This window comes from Heterodontus francisci, chromosome 9 (genome assembly GCF_036365525.1).
Source record: "Heterodontus francisci isolate sHetFra1 chromosome 9, sHetFra1.hap1, whole genome shotgun sequence".
Classification (NCBI taxonomy): Eukaryota; Metazoa; Chordata; class Chondrichthyes; order Heterodontiformes; family Heterodontidae; genus Heterodontus; species Heterodontus francisci.
Genome location: NC_090379.1, coordinates 101755832 through 101778457, shown reverse-complemented (window position 1 = coordinate 101778457; position 22626 = coordinate 101755832). Strand labels below are relative to the sequence as shown.

General features: G+C 44.0%; 1 protein-coding gene across 7 annotated transcripts in view; it reads left to right on the top strand.

Annotated features, from left to right (window-relative positions):
- The window catches only part of pacs2 (phosphofurin acidic cluster sorting protein 2), a 348015-nt gene that overhangs the window by 209237 nt on the left and 116152 nt on the right, over nucleotides 1-22626 (top strand). For all 7 annotated transcript variants that reach the window (XM_068039606.1, XM_068039604.1, XM_068039603.1 and 4 more), the window contains 3 exons: nucleotides 7317-7442; nucleotides 8655-8817; nucleotides 21760-21833. In XM_068039606.1, the coding sequence (XP_067895707.1) occupies nucleotides 7317-7442; nucleotides 8655-8817; nucleotides 21760-21833 (363 nt within the window). The remainder of the gene's footprint in view (nucleotides 1-7316; nucleotides 7443-8654; nucleotides 8818-21759; nucleotides 21834-22626) is intronic.

The following is a 22626-nucleotide window of genomic DNA, read 5'->3' as shown; positions in this document are numbered from 1 at the left end:
TTTCTGTCTCCCTCCTTTCTTGAATAGGGGCGTCACATTAGCGTTTTTCCAATCCGCTGGTACCCTACCGGAATCCAGTGAGTTTTGGTATATTCTGACCAATGCCTCCACTATCTCAGCAGCTATTTCATTTAAAACCCTTGGTTGCAGGCCATCAGGTCCTGGCGACTTGTCTGCCTTTAGTCCCATCAGTTTGTCCAGCAGCTTTTCCCTCATGATAGAGATTGTTGCAAGTTCCTCCCTCCCATTTGCACCTTGCTCATCTATTATTGTTGGGATGTTTATAGTGTCCTCCACCGTGAAGACCGATGCAAAATATTGGTTTAAATTATCTGCCATTTCCCTGTTCCCTGTTATTAATTCCCCAGTCTCATCCTTTAAGGGTCCCACACTTACTTTAACTACTCTCTTCCTTTTTATATACCCGTAGAAGCTCATACTGTTTGTTTTTATATTTCTTGCCAATTTACTCTCATCAATTTTCTCCCTCTTTATTAGTTTTTTAGTCATCCACTGCTGGTTTCTAAAATCAAATCCCAGTCCTCTGACCTACCATTAGCTTTTGCCGTTTGTACACCTTTGTTTTTGATTTGATACTCTCCTTAACTTCCTTTGTTATCCACGGGTGGGTGGTTCATCGTTCTCGTCGAGTCCTTCTTTCTGACTAGAATAAATGTTTGCTGAGTGTTATGAAACATCTGCTTAAAAGTCTGCCACTGCTCCTCTACTGACTTTCCCTGTGTCTATTTTCCCAGTCCGCTTTGGACAACTCTTTCTTCATACATCTGTAATTGCCCTTGTTTAAGTTGAAGACACTGGTTTGAAACCTGAGTTGCTCACCCTCAAATTGAATTTGAAATTCTGCCAAGTTATGATCGCTTCCCCCTAGAGGATCCTTAACTACGAGATCTCTTATTAATCCTTCCTCATTACACATTACCGAACCTAAAATAGCCCGTTCCCGGGTAGGTTCTGCAATATATTGTTCTAAGAAACAATTCCCGATGCACTCTACAAATTTGTCTTCCATGCTACCCTTGCCAATTTGATTTGTCCAGTCTATATGCAGATTAAAATCACCCATGTTAATTGCAGTGCCCTTCTTACATTTATTTCCTGATTAATATTTTGCCCTACAGAGAGGCAACTCCTCGGGGGCCTGTAGACCACTCCCACCCGTGATTTCTTTCCCTTGCTATTCCTTATTTCCACCCAAACTGATTCTACATCGCAATCTATTACACCTATATCATTACTCACAACTGCACTGATCCCTTCCTTTAATAACAAAGCTACCCCACCTCCTTTTCCTTTTTGCCTATTCTTGCGGAACGTCAAATATCTTTGAACATTGAGTTTCCAGTCCTGGTCATCCTGTAACCATGTCTCTGTGATAGCTATCAAATCATATTCATTTATTTCTATCTGTGCCATCAGCTCATCTATCTTGTTACAAATGCTACGTGCATTCAGATAAAGAGCCTTAAGCTTTGACTTTTTACCATTTTTATCTACTCTGGTTCTAATTTCTGCTGTACTCTTATGCTTGTATTCTCTGTTCCTTCCTGTCACACTCTGATTAATGTATGCCCCTTCACTACCCTGCACCTCTGCTCTCTAGTTACCTTTTGACTTTTTAAACTTCCCTTTAATTGAACCCTGCCCCTCACTATTTATTTTAAAGCCTTATCTACAACCCTAGTTACACGATTCGCCAGGACACTGGTCCCAGCATGGTTCAAGTGAAGCCCATCCCAACGGAACAGCTCTCCCTTTCTCCAGTACTGGTGTCAATGTCCCATGAATCGGAACCCATTTCTCCCACACCAATCTTTGAGCCATGCATTTACCTCTCTAATCTTACTTACCCTATGCCAATTTGCATGTGGCTCAGGTAGTAATCCGGAGATTAGTACCTTTGTGGTTCTGCTTTTTAATTTAGCTCCAAGCTGCTCATAGTCCCTCAGCAGAATCTCTTTCCTAGTCCTACCTATGTCGTTGGTATCTACGTGGATCACGACAACTGGATCCTTCCCCTCCCACTCCCATCTACTCCCAGTTCCTCTCCAGCCCAGAAGAGATGTCCTTAACCTTGGCATCAGGTAGGCAACACAGCCTTCGGGACTCTCTATCCTTGCTGCAGAGAACAGTAACTATTCCCCTAACTATGCTATCCCCTATTACTACTACATTTCTCTTTTCTCCCCCACTTGAATGGTGCTCTGAACCACAGTGCTGTGGTCAGTTTGCTCATCCTCCCTGCAGCCTGTGCCCTCGTCCACACCAGAACAAGAACCTCGTACCTATTGGATAAGGGCACTGGCTGAGGCTCCTCCAAAGCTAAATTCTGGATCCCCATATCTGCCTCACTCACAGTCACACCCTCCTGACCCTGACCACGGTCCAAATTGGATGTAATTAATCACTGTCTCCTGAAACACAGTGTCCAGGTAACTCTTCCCCCTCCCTGATGTGTCGCAGTGTCCACAGCTCAGACTCCAGCTCATCAACTCTGAGCCGAAGGTCCTCAAGCAGGCAACACTTGCAGCAGATGTGGTCACCGTGGATCGCACCGGTGTCCACCAGCTCCCACATCCTACAGCTGCAACACATCTCCTGTCCGGCCATCTGTATTCTATTTAATTAATTAATTTGGATCTCAGTATCAAAAAAAATGAACTACTTAAGTGTAGGCTTAACCTGTAATGACGTCTCCTGATTTAAATTACTTGGCCAAAACAAAAAGGAGACACGAAAGAGATACCCACCAATCACTTACCAGCTCTCCTGTGATGTCACACTTCGATTTTGTTGGTCAGGTAGGTCCACTGTTCCACTGAGCAGAGCACTCTCACCGCTCCCGCTTCTGGTCTCGGGTCTCCGCTCTTTACCTCATCAAAAATTCGAGCAAGTTTGTTAAACACAATTTTTCCTTAACAAATCCATGCTAGCTTTCCTTAACTAATCCACATTTGTCCAAGTGACTGTTAATTTTGCCCGAATTATCGTTTCTTAGAGCTTTCCCACCACCAAGGTTAAACTGATTGGCCTGTAGTTGCTGGGCTTGGCCTTGCACCCTTTTTTGAGGGGTTGTTGAATTCATTGTTGTGTATGGGAGGCTAGATTGCCTAATCAGAAGATGAGGTGCTGTTTGTCAAGCTTACTTTGATTTTTATTGGAATACAGCAGGAGGCAAAAGGCAGAGAGGTCGTCGTGAGAGCAAGGTGGAGAATTAAAATGAGAGGTGACCAGAAGCTTGGGGTCATGCTTGCAAACTGAACAGAGGTGTTGTGCGTCTGGCCTCCCCAGGTTACAGCAGACTGCATTGTGAGCAGTGAATACAGTATAGTAAATTGAAAGAAGTACACTTAAATCGCTGTTTCACCTAGAAGCAGTGTTTGGGGCCTTACATGGCGAGGAGAGAGGAGGTAACAGGGCAAGTGTTGCATCTCCTGCGCTTTCATGGAAGGGTGCCGCAGGAAAGGGAAGAGGTGTTGGGGGTGATTGAGGAGTGGACCAGGATTTCACAGAGGGAACGCTGAAATGGGAGAAGTGTTTGGTGGTGGCATCACACTGGAGGTGGCAGAAGTAGCGGAGCATGATCCTTTGAGTACAGAGGCTGGTTGGGTGGAAGGTGAGGACAAGAGGAACCTTATCATGGTTTTGGGAGGGAGAGGAAGTGGTGAGAACAAAAGTGCGGGAAATGGGACAGATACAGTCGAGGGTCCTGTCAACCATGGTGGGGAGGAGGGAGAATCCTCGGTTGAGGAAAAGGAAACCATATCAGAAGTGCTGTTATGGAAGGTTGCATTAATAGAACAGATGCGACGGCGCTGAAGAAACTGGGAGAATAGAATGGAGTCCTTACAGGAAGTAGGGTGTGAGGAAGTGTAGTTGAAGCAGCTGTAGGAGTCAGTGGACTTAGTGATTATCCGTTGATGGTCTATCCCCAGAAATGGAGACAGAGAAGTCGAGGAAAGGAAGGCAAGTGTTGGAGATGGACCATGTGAAGGTGAGAGAATGGTGGCAACTGGAAGCAAAGTTGATGAAAATTTCCAGTTCAGGACGAGAGCACAAGATGGCACCGATAGTCATCAATGTATTGGGAAAAAAAGTGAGGGAATGAGCCAGAGTAGGACTGGAACAGGGAATGTTCCACATGTCCCACAAAAAGGCAGTCACAGGTAGGACCCATGCCAGTACCCGTAACGACACCTTTTATTTGGAGGAAGTGAATGGAGTTAAAGGAGAAGTTGTTCAATGTGAGAACAAGCTCAGCCTGGTGGAGGAGCATAATAGTAGACGGAGACTGGTTGGACCTCCATTCAAGGAAGAAGAGGAAACCCCTCAGCCCATCCTGGTGGGGCTGGAGGTGTAGAGATTGTACATCCACAATTGGAGCCCAGAAATTAGGAACTGTTGATGACGGACGGGGTCGGACAAGTCATGGATGTAGGTGGGAAGAGGCTGGACAAGGGGAGAAAAGAAAGAGTTGAGATAGGAAGAAATCATTTCAGTCTAACAGGAACAGACTGAAACGATAGGTCAACAGGGGCAGTCCTGTTTGCGGATCTTGGTAAGGGGATAGAAGCCGGCTGCACGTGGTGGGGAACTTTGAGGTTGGAGGCCATGGAGGGAAGATCACCAGAGGAGGTAAGGTCAGTGACAGACCTGCAGCTGATGGCTTGATTTTTGGTGGTGGAGTCATGGCTAAGGAAGAAGTAGGAGGAAATGGCGGAAAGTTGCCGTTTGCCCTCTGCAAGGTAGAGGTTGGTGCTGGCGCTTAAATACTGTGATGTATTAATTCTTTCTTGAGTCAAAGTTATAATTGTTGCCAATATGGTGTCGGCTTTGAACAATTCACCACAATCAAAATTGGCGACAACACAGCACACTGACTGTGACCTAACCATTGCCTTCTATGAAGTTATCAAGATCTCTTTGCTTGAATATTTATAAAACTCAAATTGTGATTGGCCGTTTTTATGTCTTTGTTTACCAGGACTGGCACTTTCACAGAATTATGTATTTGTTTCCCAAGTGTCTCTGCTCCCTTCTACTTTCCAATAAGAAAAGTAATTTGTAAATAAGTATATATAATGAAAATAATTTCCACTGTGTGCCTGTAACTACTTCTCTTGATTAAATTAGTCAAACTTCATATTTAAAAGAAAAATTGTGGAAAACTCTTAATCTTTTTGTTTTATACTCCCAACATCACCAACAGATGATGATTATAATGGGTGCCTCATGATAGACCAACTGGACCAGTGCCATTCATTCTCTATTTCTCAAGTAAAAAAATGACTGATGAAAAAATCAGTTTGTTTCATCAAGCAATGGGTAGCATTCAAGTTGATGGTAGTTGGCTTCTGTTTGTGGGTAAATTGCTCTGTTACATACAAACATAGTAAAATGGTGGGTAGAAATGGCCAGCTAGTCCACTAAACTTGCCCCACAGTCATGATGCCTGAAACTCTTTCCTACCCCATCTGCAGCCATGCAATCTCCTGGGAGAGGCAAAAAAAGTAAAATAGAACCCCAGGGTCAATTGGGGAAAAAATTCTCTCTGACTCCCTGAGGCTGTCGAAACCAATCCAGGAGATCACATTCATGCATACATACATACAGGACCATACATACATTAACTTTTTATGTGATGCAATCTCTACCCCAGTCAAGTATTGGTTCAGTTCCCTTTTAAAAACCTCTAGCAAGTCCGCACTCACTGCATCAGCCGGCAGTGCATTCCAGAGGTTCATAATTCTCTAGGAAAAGAAGAACTCCTTTTGCCTTTAAACAATGGTCACTTTTGTTGCTGGCATGGCAAAGTCCTCCATTGTTGGGCATGAAGCTATCTCCTTGTTTCCTCAAATTGATTATTCAGTTTCATTTTGTGGGTGTATCTCTCAGGAGGTTGGATGCTTCCCATTAACAAGGGAAAGAAAGTCCAAGTGTTTTGGGGGGAGGGGGGGGGGAGGGGGGGTGAGTGGCTGTCAAAAGGATGAAGCTATGACGGAAGGATGGAGGCAGTGGGTTCTTCAGACTTGAAAGGAGGTAGGTGGGAGGAAGCCTTATAGATTTATGTTAGACATTTTGTGCTACAGATAAGGGAAACCCAGTGTTCCACTGAGAGAAAGAGGTGCAGGAAGAAAAGTGCATGACTTCAGACTAGGCAAAAGTAAACTTGCAACTGATATCTAGTTCTATTTGCCACTCTATAACCAAAGCGTAGAACAGGCTTCTGGGCAAGATAGTGAAGCAAGGACCAGGCTCATTTCAGAGATGTCTTTAGGTTGTGGTGGATGTTGTCTTTCTAGATGGATGAGCTAAGGTGGATTTCCTCACCACTTTATCTTACATAAATGAAGTAGAGATTTTTTTTGTAAAAGTTATGAGGCTTGGAAAAACTTAGTTAGTCAGCATGTTATTTGGGCAGGAGTGATCAATCAACTCGTAATGGAATGCTGCCTGGTTTTATTTATTTCAATATATTCTTTTTAAACCCAGGCACTTCCTTCTGTTCTCCCCCACCCCAATCATATTTTCTGGATATCGCTATTTTAATGTGTTCTTATGATATTCATAATGATTGTGTGCCCATACTGTACTGGGAGATTGAGGATAAGCATATCAATCTCTGAAAAAGTTTGTGGGGGAGGTGGTGGCATAGTGGTATTGTCACTGGAAGAAACCCAGGATATTGCTCTGGGGACATGGGTTCAATTCAATTAATAAATCTGGAATTAAAAGCTAGTCTAATGATGACCATGAAACTATTGCCGATTGTTGTAAAAACCCATCTGGTTCACTAATGTCCTCTTACATGCCTCTTACATGCTCTCTGAAATGGCCTAGCAAGCCACTCACTTGTACCTAACCGCTACAATCCCATTTTAACATGCACCAGTTCACATGGTGAAGTTTCATCCTCTGGTTCCCTTCCCTGTGAAGGTCACGCAATGACGTGCCCTCCCTATGGAGCTCTCCCTCTACTGTGCGCCCCCTCCCTGCAGAGCTCTCCCTCCATGTGTGCCCCTCCCTGCACAGCTCTCTCTCAGACATTGTCATCCCTGTCAATTTCATGTGACATCTGTCCTTGCTGCAGCTGCCTCCATTGTACCTTGATGTTAACCTACAAAAGAAAAGCAAATAGGGGCAACTTGTTAAGGTCTGTGTGGAGAGCCATTGAAATTCAGTGAGTTACCAGCCATCATGTTTGCTCCGTGCGTGATCGCCCACATAATTAACTTCAGTCAGAGAGCCAACTCCTCTTGATGCTGTTTTCTAATTTATGGCTTTTTAAATTCCAACAGTACCCTCATTTCCTCAAAAGAGAAGGCAACAAGCTGCAAATAATGCTTCAGAGACGAAAGCGGTACAAGAACAGGACCATCCTGGGATACAAGACTCTGGCAGTTGGTTCCATCAATATGGCAGAGGTAAGAAAGAAAAAAGAATCAAACTGAAGCAGCTTTTGTTACTGCTCCGGCACATGAATCTGGGGTCATTTTTGACTTTGTGAGATAGTGTATGAGTGATAGTGAATCGGCAGCCCATTGTACATCCCTCCCCTCCCAATTTTTATTTCAATTGACTAACTTCATTGGAAATAAAAAGCGTGAGATATGAAACGGTCTGCTGATTCACGATCACTCCTTTTATACTGTTAGACAAAATTAAAATAACCCCCATTTATCTACTGACTCGGTGACATGGTGATAACATCACAAGGACAAAAACCATGGAAATTGTGGAACTTAATTTGAAGATGAGCAGAGGAGTTTCCTCCCTGGAATCCTGACCAATATTTACCCCCAACCAACATCACTAAAACAGAGAGTTTGTTTGTTCGTTGGTTGGTTGGTGTCATTTCCTTCCCAGAAGGTTGACTGCCATGGATGTCCACCTCTGCCTGTCCTGTGCTAACCTTACACATTCCACATAGGTCAACTGCATTCAGTCCATCATATCCATCATTCATTTTCTCCTCTGCTTCCCTCTCCTACGTTTTCTGTCGATCTTTCCTTCCAATAATTAACTCTGTCTACCTTCTGCTCTAATGATGTGACTGAAATATTGTTTCTTTCTGTCTGTGATATTATGCACTAGTTTCTTCTTTTCTCCAGCCATTTCGATCAATACCTCATTAGTCTTTCTGTCTGTGCAGGATATGCAGAACATCCTCCTATATGCGTTTAGCTTATCAGTAGTCTCTTCACTTGTTGTCCATGTCTCTGAGGTATATAACAATGACAAAATGTAGCACCTCAGCATTCTTTTCCTAAGATTCAGGTTCAGTTTCTTTGATAACCCATCCTTCATTCTGACAAAGTTGGTCTAGGCTATCTCGATTCTTTTTCGGTCCTCACAATCACATCTCCCATTGTCTGTGATAATTTGCCCAAGGTGTGTGAACCTTTTCACTTGTTCCAGGACTTATCCATTTACTTCAGTTTTCACTTCCGGGGTCAGATCTCTGCTTATCACCATTGTCTTGGTTTTCTTCACATTCATTCTTAATCCATGTTCTAAACTCCTTGCATTCCCTTTATTCACAATTTCCTGTAGTGACTGTTCTGAGAGAGAGTAGAGATAACTGTACACTTACAAGGGCTAAGTATTCTTATTCTTGCTCCCTTTTTATCACACAGGTGATGCAGCATCCAACAGAAGGGGGCCAGGTCCTCACTCTGCTCAGTAACCTCAAGCAAGCCACAGTAAAAGTGGCTGAAATCTGGATATTTGCACTGTCCAGCCAGCCAATTGACCACGAGGACAGTGCAATGCAGCCTAGTCAGAAGATAAAATCGACAGGTGGGATTGTGTCATGAGTTATTTATAAGAACATACAATTTTTTTTAAAAAACCTTCACCCAGTCAATAGTACTGATATTAGTTGATTTGTGTATTAAGGTGTACAAACAATGGATGCTGTCTTAGTTTAGAAAGGTACACTGGGTTTATTTAGTGTTTTTGGCACCGATGCACAATAAGGAAAATCACATATAAGCTCTTCAGTGTTGTACAATGGAATTCTTGTGTGGGGGTCCCTTAAATCCCATCATTTCAAATTATGCCCATTACTACCATCGCCAGCAACCTGCCTAGAACCACCAGCCTTTCTCCCCAATATTACACAGCTCAAAACACTCTCCAGACACATCCCAAATTTTGAATGGAAGTGTCTGTAATTGCACTGCTGGCATTTCCTTGCAGATCAGTTTCACAAATCCACCACTTCAGTTTGCTAGAATTAAGTGGCAACGTTATACACCATTGCAAGGGATGGAGGTGGTCAAGTTGTTTAGGCTGTCAGTGTCGAAAAAATAAAGCTCAGTGCAGTACTGAGCCGCAGAAAGCTTTCCCATGCCCCTTCGACCTTCATCTCTAACAAGAAGCACGAGGAACTTGTGAACTTCTTTGTTACTAAAATTGAGACCAACCCTTCATCTGCATCCACTGCATTCCTACTTCCCTTTTCCCACCAAGCCAAACCTCCCCCAAGGTTCCCTCCCGCCCCGATCCCTGAGTGCATGTCATTTTCTAATTCCTCCTATTTCACCCAGTACATATCTCCAGATGCATCTTGTTCATTTCACCTTCCTCATGCTCATTCATTCATTCATACCAAGCTGTTAACCGCCCAACTAGCACCACCCTCCCCATGCTAGTTGGCATTGTAAACGGTTGCCTCTCCTCAGGTACTATTCCCTCCATTGTAAAATCTCCATCATCCCCTCCCCCCACAAACTAAAGCGCCCTCAACCCCACTGTCCTTACAAACTACCACCTGATCTCCAACCTCCATTTCCTCTCAAAAATCCTTTAACATGCTGTGTGCTCCCAAATCCGAGCCCACCTTTGCTGTAACGCCATATTTGAACTTCTCCAATCAGGTTTCCACCCCTGCCATAGTATTGAAATGGCAAAGCCACAAATCATCTTCTTGTTCTTCTCGAGCACTTTACAGGGTCAGCCTTACCTTCCTCCTTCAATGTTCAGTTCAGCGGGACTGCCCTCACCTGGTTCCATTATTATCTATACAACAGAAGCCACAGAATCTCCAACAATAGCTTCTACTCCCGCACCTGCATCATTACGTCTGGAGTCCAACTAGAATCTATCCTTGGTTCCCTCCTCCTCTTCATATTACACCTTGGTGACATCGTCCTAAGGCATGGGGTCAGCTTCTATCAGATATTCTGCAGGGGAAGAGAGTGAGCCAGAAGTTGTGGTACACGTTGGTACCAACAACATAGCAAGGGCAGGTATTGAGGTCCTACAGTCTGATTTCCAGGAGCTAGGGAGGAAGTTAAAGAGTAGGACCTTGAAGGTAGTAATCTCTGGATTGCTCCCAATGTGACGTGCTAGCGAGAGTAGAAATAGGAAGCTAGGGAGGATCAATGCGTGGCTTGAAACATGGTGCAGGAGAGTGGGCTTCAGATTCTTGGGGCATTCGGACCATTTCTGGGGCAGAAGGCACCTAGACGGTTTGCACTTCAACAGGTCTGGGACCTATGTCATCGTGCGGAGATTCACTAGTGCGGTTGGAGAAGGTTTAAACTAAATTGGCAGGGGGGTGGGCACCAGCATATAGAAGTAGAAAAGAGGAGTAAGGGGCATACTGTGAGAGTGTAGACAGTACGAGAGAAGGGAGTAGTTCTATATTAGATGGGAGCAGACTGAGAAGGACTACGAGGAATGCAAAGACAGGATTGCACAAAATGTGGTGCATAAGGTTAGTGAGCTACAAGCACATGGAGCAGTATGGGAATTCGTAGTGGCAACAATGGAAATGTGGCTAAACAAAATGGCGAGGACTGGGCATTTAATATACAAGGATATAACGTGTTCAGAAAAGATACAGAAGGAAAAAAGGGAGATGGGGTGGCAGTACTGATTAAGAAAGACATTGTAGTGTTGGAAAGAGAGGATGTCCTTGAGGGGGCAAAGACAGAATCCATTTGGTTAGTGTTGGGAAGCAAAAAAAGTATGATCATGCTACTAGGGGTACTCTATAGGCCTCCAAATAGTGACACAGAGAGGAGTAAATCTGCAGGGAAATCAGAGAGGTGCAAGAACTACAGAGTGGTGATATTGGGCAACTATAATTACCCAAATATCGGTTGGGGATAATTTTAGAGTAAAAGGTGAAGGGGGGAGGAATTTCTGAAATGTGTTCAGGGGAACATTCTTGATCAGTGTGTTCTCAACCCAACTAGGAAGGAGGCATTGCTGGATCCGGTGCTGGGAAATGAGGTGGACCAAGTGGATAAAGTGTCTATTGGGGAGCACTTGGGGAATAGTGATCATCGTAACACAAGGTTTAGACTAGTAGTGCAGAAAAGCAAGGAACAAAATAAGGTAGAATGTCTAGATTGGAAGAAGGCTAATTTCAACATGATGAGAAGGGATCTAGCCAGGGTAAAATGGAATCAAAGACTGACGGGAAGAGCTGTAATGGAACAATGGGTTATCTTTAAGGAAGCGATGCTTCAGGTACAGGGTAGGTACATTCCAACAAGGGAGAAAGGTAAGGCAACCAAAAACGGGGCTTCTTGGATGATAAGGGAGATAGAGATTATGATGAAACAAAAGAAGAGGGTGTATGATGCATGTCAGGTGAATTCTTCAAGTGAGAACCAGGCCATATACAATAAGTTGAGAGAGGAAGTGAAGAGGAAAATAAGACTGGCAAAGAGAGAACATGAAAGTAGAATGGCAGTCAACATAAAAGGGGACCCAAAAATCTTCAACTGGAATGTAAATATTAAGCGGGTACAAAGAGGTGGAGTGGGGCTTATTAGGGACAAAGAGGGTAATATATGCTTAAAGGCACAGGGCAAGGCTAGAATACTTGAGTACTTTGTATCAGTATACACTAAGGAAGTGGAATTTGACAAAATAGCAGTAGAAAGAGAGAGTAGAGGCAATGGATAGAATAAAAATTGAGAGGGGCGAGGCACTAAAAAGGCTGGCTATGCTTAGGGTAGATAAGTCACTTGGTCCAGATGGTTTGCATCCCAGTTTGCTAAAGAAAGTGGGGGTGGAGATAGCGGAAGGGCTTGCCATAATCTTCCAATCTTCCTTGGATACAGGAGGTGCCAAAGGACTGGAGATTGGCAAATGTGACACCCTTATTCAAGAAAAGGTGTAAGGAGAGTCCGAACAACTACAGGCCAAGTTAGTTTAACATCAGTGGTGGGTAAGGTTTTAGAAACAATAATCAGGGAGGAAAACAACAGACACTTGGAGAGGTTCATGTTAATTAAGGAGAGCCAGCATGCATTTGTAAAAGGCAGATCATGCTTGACTAATCTAATAGAATTTTTTTGATGAAGTAACAGAGAAGGTTGATGAAGGGTATACAGTGGATGTTGTTCATATGGATTTTGAGAAAGCGTTTGATAAGGTATCACATAAAAGGCTGATTAACAAAATTGAGGCTCATGGAATAGGAGGGTCAGTGTCCAATTGGCTTAAGGACAGAAAACAATGAATTATGATAAATAGCTGTTTTTCAGGCCAGAGGATGGTAGACAGTGGTGTTCCCCAAGGGTTAGCCCTGGGACCACTGCTTTTTTTGTTGCATATAAATGACTTGGATCTTGAAATACAGAGTAGAGTCTCAAAATTTGTTGATGACACCAAAACAGTGAGGATGATTAGAACTGCCTACAACAGGACTTAGATAGGCTAGCAGAATGGACAGACAGGTGGCAGATGGAATTTAATACTGACAAATGTGAGGTGATGCATTTTGGCAAGAGGAATAGGGAGAAGCAATAAATGCTTAATGGCACAGTTCTAAAGAGTGTGCAGGTTCACTGGGATCTGGGGTGCATGTGCATCAATCTTTGAAGGTGGCAGGACATATTGAGAGAGTGGTTAGTAAAGCAAATGGGATCTTGGGCTTCATAAATGGAGGCTTGAGTACAAAAGCAGGGAAATTACACTGAACTGTTATAAGGCTCTGGTTAAGCCCCAACTGGTGTATTGCGTCAGTTTTGGTCACCACACTTTAGGATGGATGTGAGTGTCCTTGAGAGGGTGTGTAAGAGATTTACCAGAATGGTTTCAGGGATGAGGGATTTTAGTTGCAAGGTTAGGTTGAAAAAGCTGGGTTTGTTCTCCCTGGAGCAAAGAAGAATTGAGGGGAGATTTGATAGAAGTATACAGGATTATGACAGGCTTAGATAAGTTAGACAAGGAAAAACTGTTCCTATAATGGTACAAAGATTGAGGACACATATCGAAGGTTTTGGGCAAGAGATGTGGGAGGAATGTGAGGAAAAATGTTTTCTATACTGTGGGTGGTAATGACCTGGAACTTGCTGTCCATAAGTGTGGTGGAAGCGGAGACAATCAATAGAATTGTGGAAGGTTTACAGCTCAGAAAGAGGCTACTTGGCCCGTCGTGTCTGTGCTGGACAAAAAACAAGCCACCCAGCTTAATCCCCCTTTCCAGCATTTGGTCCATAGTCCTGCAGGTTACTGCACTTGAGGTGCACATCCAGACAGCTTTTAAATGGGTTGAGGGTTTCTGCCTCTACTAGCCTTTCGGGCAGTGGGTTCCAGACCCCTACCGTCCTCTGAGTGAAGAAACCTTTCCTCATCTCCCTACCAATCACTTTAAATCTATGCCCCCTAGTCACTGACCTCTCTGTAAATAGGCCCTTCCCATCCACCCTATCCAAACCCCTCACAATTTTGTACATCTCAATCAAATCTCCCCTCAGCCTCCTCTGTTGCAAGGAGAACAACCCAACCTATCCCATCTTGCCTCGTAACTGAATTTTTCCAGTCCTGGCAACATCCTCGTAAATCTCCTCTGTACCCTCTGCAGTGCAATTTCTGTAATGAGGTGACCAGAACTGCACACAGTACTCAAGTTGTGGCATAACTAATGATTTATAGAGTTCCAGCATAACCTTCCTGCTCTTATATTCTATACCTCAGCTAATAAGTGAAAGGATATGCTTTCTTGTATGCCTTCTTAACCACCTTATCTACCTGTCCTACCTTCAGGGATCTGTGGACATTCACTCCAAGTTCCCTCACCTCCTCTACACCTCTCCATATTCTCCCATGTAATGTGTATTCTTTTGCCTCCCCAAAAGCATCACCTCACACTTCTCTGAGCTGAATTCCATTTGCCACTTTTCTGCCCACCTGACCAGTCCATTGATATCTTCCTGCAGTCTACAGCTATCCGCCTCGCTATCAACCACACAGCCAATTTTCATGATGTCTGCAAACTTCTTGATTACGCCCCCTACATTTATGTCCAAATCGTTAATATATAGCACAATACACAGGCAGCCCAGTACTGAGCCATGTGGAACGCCACTGGAAACAGCCTTCCAATTGCTAGAACACCCATTCACAATTACCCTTTGTTTCCTGCCACTGAACCAATTTTGTATCCAGCTTGCTACATTCCCCTGGATCCCATGCACTTTTATTTTTTTAACCAGTCTGCCATGTGGAACCTTGTCAGAAGCCTTGCTAAATCCATGTAGACCATATCAACTGCACTACCCTCATCAATCCTCCTTGTTACTACTTCAAAAAAAAATTCAGTCGAGTTAGTCATGTCTTCCCTTAACAAATCCATACTGACTTTCTAAGTGATAGTTTATCCTGTCTTGCAGAATTGATTCCAATAATTTGCCCACTACCAAGGTTAGACTGACTGATCGATAATTATTCGGTCTGTCCCTCACTCCCTTTTTAAATAAAGGTAAAACATTAGCAGTCCTCCAATCCTCCAGTACCACACCTGTAACCAGCAAGGATTGGAAAATGATGGTCGGCCTTCCGCTATTTCGTCTCTTGCTTCTTTTAACAGCCTGGGGTAGGTTTCATCTGGCCCTGGTGATTTATTAACTTACAAGGATGCTAATCCCCTTAATGCTTCCTTTCTCCTTATGTTTATCACATCTAAGACTTCACATTCATCTTAACTACAATATCTGTATCATCCCCCTCTTTTGTGAAGACAGACACAAAGTATTCATTAAGAACCATACCAACATCTTCCGCCCCTACACATAGGTTACCTTTTGGTTTTTTATGGGCCCAACTCTTTCCTTAGCTATCCTCTTATTCTTAATGTATTGATAAAACAACTTTGGGTTCACCTTGATTTTGCTTGCCAATATTCTTTCCTGCCCTCTCTTTGCTTTCCTAATTTCCTTTTTGATTTCACCTCTCCACTTCCTTTACTCCTCTTGGCTTTCTGTGGTATTGAGTTTTCAGTGTTGGACATCAGCTTTCCTTTTCTGCCTCATCGTACCCTGTAAGCTCCTTGACATCCGGGGCTCTAGATTTGGCTGTCCTACCCTTTTTCTTTTTGGGAACATATTTACCCTGAACCCCTTGAATCTACTTTGAATGCCTCCCACTGCTCTGACACTGATTTACCTTCAAGTAGCTGTTTCCAGTCCACTTTCACTAAATCACTCCTCAGTTTAGTAAAATTGGCCTTGCCCCAATTGAGAACTCTAACTCCTGTTCTATCCTTGTCCTTTCCCATAATTATGTTAAAATTAACTAAATTATGATCACGACCACCAAAATGCTCTCCTACTGCCACTCTTTCCACCTGCCCAGATTAATTTCCAAAAACTAAGTCCAAAACTGTGCCCTCTCTTGCTACATACTGGCCAAAAAAGTTCTCCTGAATGCACCTCAAGAATTCTGCTCCTTCAATTCCTTTCACACTAAAACTATCCCAGTTAATATTGGGGTAGTTAAAATCCCCAACTATTACTGCCCTATTGTTTTTGTACTTCTCAGCGATTTGCCTACATATTTATTTATTTATTTTATTTATTTATTTAGAGATACAGCACTGAAACAGGCCCTCCGGCCCACCAAGTCTGTGCCGACCAACAACCATATGCCCTACCAGCTACCTACACTAGGGGCAATTTATAATGGCCAATTTACCTATCACCTGCAAGTCTTTGGCTCTTCTATCTCCCGTTAACTGCTTGGGCATCAATAGTACACTCCCAGTACTGTGATTGCCCCTTTTTTGATCCTTAGCTCAATCCATATGGCCTCTATTGATGATCCTTCTAACATATCATCCCTCCTCACAGCTGTAATTGTTTCTTTGACCAAAATTAATTTTTTATCCCCCTCTCTATCACATCTGAAAACCCTGTAACCAGGAATGTTGAGTTGCCATTCCTGTCCCTCCTTAAGCCATGTTTCTGTAATAACTATGATATCATGCTGCCACATGTCTATCTGTGCCCTCAGCTCGTCTGCTTTATTTGCTTTGCAGTAAATATCCTTGAGCACTGCCAATCTCTCTTTATTTTCTAACCTTTGTTTCCTCTGCCTTCTTGACTCACCTACTAATTTTCTGCCCTTCCATTTTCATTTCTGATTTTGTCCCAACTGAGTCTACCCTCAGGTACCCACCCCCCTGCCAAACTAGTTTAAATCTTCCCCAACAGCACCAGCAAAACGTCCCGCAAGGAACTCAGTCCTGGCTCTGTTCAGGTGCAACCCGTCTAGTCTGTACAGGTCCCATATCCCCCAGAGCCAGTCTTAATGTCCCAAGAATCTAAAGTCCTCCCTCCTGCACCAACCTTTCAGCCACACATTCATCCTATTCCTGTACTCACTTGCGTGTAGCACTGGAAGTAATCCGGAGGTTTCTACTTTTGAGGTCCTGCGTGCTAATTTCTTATCTAGCTCGGTAAACTCTTTCTGCAGGACCAGATCCCTCTTTCTACCTATGTCGTTGGTCATGTGGACCACAACTGCTGGCTGTTCACCCTCCCCACTCTGACATCCTTGACCTTGGCACTAGGGAGGCAACACACCATCCTGGATTCACATCTGCGGCCACAGAAGCACCTGTCTGTTCTCCTGACTATCGAATCTCCTATCACTATCGCTCTTCCAGTCTTCCTGATGCTCCCCACTGTGCAGCTGAACCACCCATGGTTCCATGGCTTTGGCTCTGGCTGGACTCCCAAGATGAACCATCACTTTCCTCAGTCTTCATAATTCAATAGCTGTTGGAGAGTGAGATGCATTCAGGGGTCTCCTGCACTATCTGCCTGTTTCTGCATGACTGTCTGACGGTCACCCATTCCCTTTCTCCCTGCATGCTCTTAAGCTGTGGGGTGACCAGATCTATAAACGTGCTATCCATGAAGCTGTCATCCTCGCAGATGCACTACGATGACACCAGCTACTGCTCATGTTCCGCAACCTGGAGCTCAAGCTGCTGCAACTGATGAGACTTCCTGCACGTATGACTTTAAAAGGAAATTGAAAGGCTACTTGAAGGAAATAAACTTGCAGGACTACAGGGATCGAGCGGGGTAGTGGGACAGACTGGATAGCTCTGTGAAGAGCCAGCACGGACTCGATGGGCCAAATGGCCCCTTCCTGTGCTGTAAATGACTTTATGTACAATGACAACACCAAGCTCTACCTCGCTACCACCTCTCTCAACCCTCCATTACCTCTGTGTTGCCAGACTGCTTGCCCAACATCCAGACCTGGATAAGTCTCCATGTAAACATTGGGAATACTAAAACCATTGTCTTTGGTCTCTGCCATAAATTCCAGTCCCTAGCCACTGATTCCATCCCCCACCCAAGTCTCTGTGTCAGGATAGATCAGACTGTTTGTAACCTCTTTGACCTCGGGCTGACATCTACCTCTGTCACATCGCCCATTTCCACTCCTGTCTCAAAACATCTGCTGACAAAACAGTCATCAATACTTCTGTCAACTTCAGACTTGACTATTTCAATGGTCTCCTAGCCGACGTGCCACCTTTCACCCTCTGTAAATTTCACCTGATACAAATATCAGCCCATATCCTAACTCTCATCAAATTCTAGTCACCCATCACCCCATACGCACTGACCTACATTGGTTATCGGTGCCCTATTATTGCTAATTTAAATTCTCACCTTCGTGTTGAAACCACTTCATAAACTTGCCCCTCCTTATCTCTGACCTCCTCCATCCCTACAGCCCTCTGAGATCTCTACAGTCTGGCTTTTTGTGTATACCCAATTTTATCACGTTATCATTGACAGATTTTTAAAAAAAATTTTTATTTCCAAAATATACTTTATTCATAAAAATCTATAAAAATTACATTCCCCAAACAGTTTAAAACAGCATCAAGTCAAAAAATACAAAGTGCAAAGGTGATCAGTGTCCTTCTATACAATCATGAGTTGCCTCACAACCCTTCCATTTCATTGTCATGCCATATACATTTTTACATTTACAGCACACAAAATTTTCCCGATACAGTTAGAGGGGTTTCCCATGGATCCAGCCCCTCAGTTCAGCTTGGTGGGGGGACCTTACACTGTGGTCTTTCCCCATTGAGCCTTTGCTGCGGCTGCCCCAAGCTTTAGTGCGTCCCTCAGCACGTAGTCCTGGACCTTGGAAAGTGCCAGTCTGCAACATTCGGTGGTGGACAACTCTTTGCGCTGGAAGACCAGCAAATTTCGGGCAGACCAAAGGGCGTCTTTCACCGAATTGATAGTCCTCCAGCAGCAGTTGATGTTTGTCTCGGTGTGCGTCCCTGGGAACAGCCCGTAGAGCACAGACTCCTGTGTTACAGAGCTGCTTGGGATGAACCTTGACAAAAACCACTGCATCTCTTTCCACACCTGCTTTGCAAAGGCACATTCCAGGAGGAGGTGGGCGACTGTCTCTTCCCCACCACAGCCAACGCGGGGGCACTGTGCGGAGGGGGCGAGACTTCGGGTGTGCATGAAGGATCTAATGGGGAGGGCCCTTCTCACCACCAGCCAAGCTACGTCTTGGTGCTTGTTTGAAAGTTCTGGTGATGAGGCATTCCGCCAAATGACTTTGACGGTCTGCTCGGGGAACCATCCGACAGGATCCACCGTTTCCTTTTCCCGTAGGGCCTTGAGGACATTCCGTGCAGACCACTGCCTGATGGACCGGTGGTCAAAGGTGTTTTCCTGCAGAAACTGCTCCACGAAGGATAGGTGGTACGGCACCGCCCAACTGCATGGAGCGTTCCGCGGCAATGTGACCAGGCCCATCCTTCGCAACACCGGGGACAGATAGAACCTCAGCACGTAGTGACACTTGGAGTTTGCGTACTGGGGATCTACACATTGGCAGACTTTTTTTTTATTTCCAAAATATACTTTATTCATAAAAATCTGTAAAAATTACATTGCCAAACAGTTTCCAAACAGCACCAAAAAATACAAACATTGCAAGGGAGATCAGTTTCCTTCAATACTGGCAGATGAGCCTTTAGCTAGTGCCTAGTCCCTAAACGTGGTAATTATCTCTCTGCCACTCCTCCTTTCTCTCCTTTTAAGATGCTTCTGCAAGTCATCCTTCCTAATATCATAAAAGTAAAATTCTGCAGATGCTGAAAATTGAAATAAAAACAGAAAGTGCTGGAAAAAACTCAGCAGGTCAGGCAGAATCTGAGGAGAGAGAAGTAGAGTTAATATTTCAGGTCTGTGACCTTTCGTCAGAACTGGCAAAGGTTAGAAAAGAATTAGGTTTTAAGAAAGTGAAGTGGCAGGGGTGGAGTTTGGTGGGAAAGAGAACAAAAGGGAAGATGTGTGATAGGGCAGAGGGCAGGAGAGATTAAATAACAAAGCTGTCATGGGACAAAGGCAAAGGTGAAAGACAAAGCATTCGTCCAGAGTGTTAATGGCAGAATAATGAGCATCTCTGTCCACATGAAAAACACAGGCACATGGTTAAAAATAATAAAAAATAGAAAAATATAAAAAAGGGCAACTTTCACACCATTTCTCCAAAGTTTCGAAGAATGAGAGATGATCTCATTGAAACTTAGAAAATTCTTACAGGCTGTTTCAGGGTGGACAGAGATAGGATGTTTCCCCTGGCTGGTGAGTCTAGAACCAGGGGACGTAGTCTCATCATGAGGGGTAGGTCATTTTGAGACTGAGATGAGGAGAAATTTCTTCACTCAGAGTGGTGAATCTTTGGAATTCTCTACCCCAGAGGGCCATGGAAGCTCAATTGTTGAGTATGTTGAAGACAGAAATCAGTAGATATCTAGATACTAATGCCATCAAAAGATATGGGGATAACGTGGGAAAGAAGCGTTGAGGTAGATGATCAGCCATATTCTAATTGAATGGCGGAGCAGGCTTGACGGGCCGAATGGCCTACTCCTGCTCCTAACAACGCTACAATTTTAGCAGTCCTCTGCCACCGTGCCTGTAGTTAGAGAGGATTGAAAAATGATAGTGCATCCAAGTGAGGCCTTTTGGATGGTAACTGAGTTACCATACACATCAGGTGCTGCTCCCTGTTGTCTCCCTCACAGAACAGTTATTAACATTGGGAGTTGTCACCAAGCCTGGCTTGTTTGAGTATGTATCCAAGCTCAATATGGACTGATGCAGTGGGTATATAATTAAGGTAGTTGCATAAATTTTTTTGGGAGATGTTTAGTTTTTGTGTTCAGTTTTAGCTTAGTTTATTACCTTCTATTTTAGAAGATCTCTATTTTTTTTTCACCCTAATTTTGTCCTTCCTCCTTTAAGATGTTGATCAACAATGGGTTACATTTTCAGTTGCCCTTCAATACCTTGCCCAAGTGCTGCTCCATAATGTGAAACTAGGCAGCAGATATCAGAAGGCTAACTGGTGTCAGCTGGATCTGCTCCTGCACTCACCAGCAGCCATCATTGGCTTGGGATTTGGGATGTCAACATAGACTGATTTCCTTACTTCTGCCCCTGCTCACCCCCTTTCTCCAACCCTACCCCAAGTTCACAAGCATGAGGAAAACTGTACCACCCGCACTGCCATCCTGGCTGAGATAAGCTAGTGCAATGCAAACCAGAAATCCTAGGAATTGCAATGTGAGGAAAGACCAGGGTCCATTTAGTTTGCCTTCTAACATGCTGTTAGATGATACAATGATAATCGAGTTGTTGACTAATCATGGCAATCATTCTGTATAAGTTAACCTACAACAAATAGAAATGAGATGATGGAGAGCTTTGGGAACTATAGGTCCAAACTATAGGGCGGCGCAGTGGTTAGCACCGCAGCCTCACAGCTCCAGGGACCCGGGTTCGATTCTGGGTACTGCCTGTGCGGAGTTTGCAAGTTCTCCCTATGTCTGCGTGGGTTTTCGCCGGGTGCTCCGGTTTCCTCCCACATCCAAAGACTTGCAGGTGATAGGTAAATTGGCCATTATAAATTGCCCCTAGTGTAGGTAGGTGATAGGGAATATGGGATTACTGTAGGGTTGGTACAAATGGGTGGTTGTTGGTCGGCACAGACTCGGTGGGCCGAAGGGCCTGTTTCAGTGCTGTATCTCTAAATAAATAAATAAAATGACCTGTTCCCCTCAAGCATGTTACATTTATCACATATCCTACCTTCATCCTATGTATAATTTGACAGCTTGGTGCATTTACTGACACAAGCACCAGGGAGCACCTCATTAAATTGGTTTCTGCTGCATCTTAGAGAACAGTGCACAATGTTAAAGTCTTAAAAACCATCTCGCTGCAAAACATCACTCTTTGAATTGAATAATCCTAGGAAATCCCTGATTTTCCATGCCATTTTTACCATGCACAATTTCTACTTGGCTGAAAGCACAGAAATTCTGTGAAGAGCTTAATTTATTAGGCTGTCCTGCTTCTCGCATCATAAGTTCTGTTGTGTACGCATGAGCCACAGATTTACAATTTAAGGCATCTTTCTGTTATTTCACAGATAATTACTCAGAGGAAGAGTATGAAAGTTTTTCTTCTGAGCAGGAAGCCAGTGATGATGCAGTCCAAGGACAAGTATGTAACACTGGAAATGTTCACAAATGTTTCTGCTTGGGTCCAAAGGGTAGGTACTTGTTAGGAGTGTGGCAGGATAGGTTCTGGTTAGGGCAAGGCAGGATCAGGGTAGAGCAGGGTGGTACCACTGCTGTGGAGTAACAAGCATGGGTGATGGCACGCAAGAGCTGCGTAGGGTTGTGCTGAATAAGGGCAGGTTACTGGCGTCGGAGGATAGGAGCTTTGTTAGAATAAAGCCGAGTAGGAGCTGTACGGAAGGGTGTAATCATATATAGTCAATTGCCTCTCAGAAATCAAGCTATGTGTGGAACATCCAGTGTTTTCTCTTCTGGTAAGAGTGAACCAAAACTCTTTACTAGTGTTCTCCATGTCATCTGACACAAGAGTAGGTGCAATAGAGGCTATTCATTTAAAAAAAAATGTCTAAAATGCATCTTACAGTTTAGAAATTACTGGATTGCACTGTCCAGTTCGGTACCAGTAGGAACTCCTGGGCTCTACGGTAGGCGGATTTGGAATTGGCACCTTGTCCAGTGTTGACATGTTTGTCAAACAGTTGGATATTCCTGCATTGTGATGAGATGTTATCACAATAAATAAGCTCTCAATGACCGGGCACCAGTTACAATCTTTACAATCTTCTTGACTTTGCTGATTTTGCTCTACGTACAACCTTCAGGAGGAGGCCAAGATGGATCACTTGGCACTTCTCACTGAAGATGGTTGCTAAGGTTTCAGCCTTGTCTTTTGCACTGACATGCTGGGCTCCCCCATCATTTTGAGGATGGGAAAT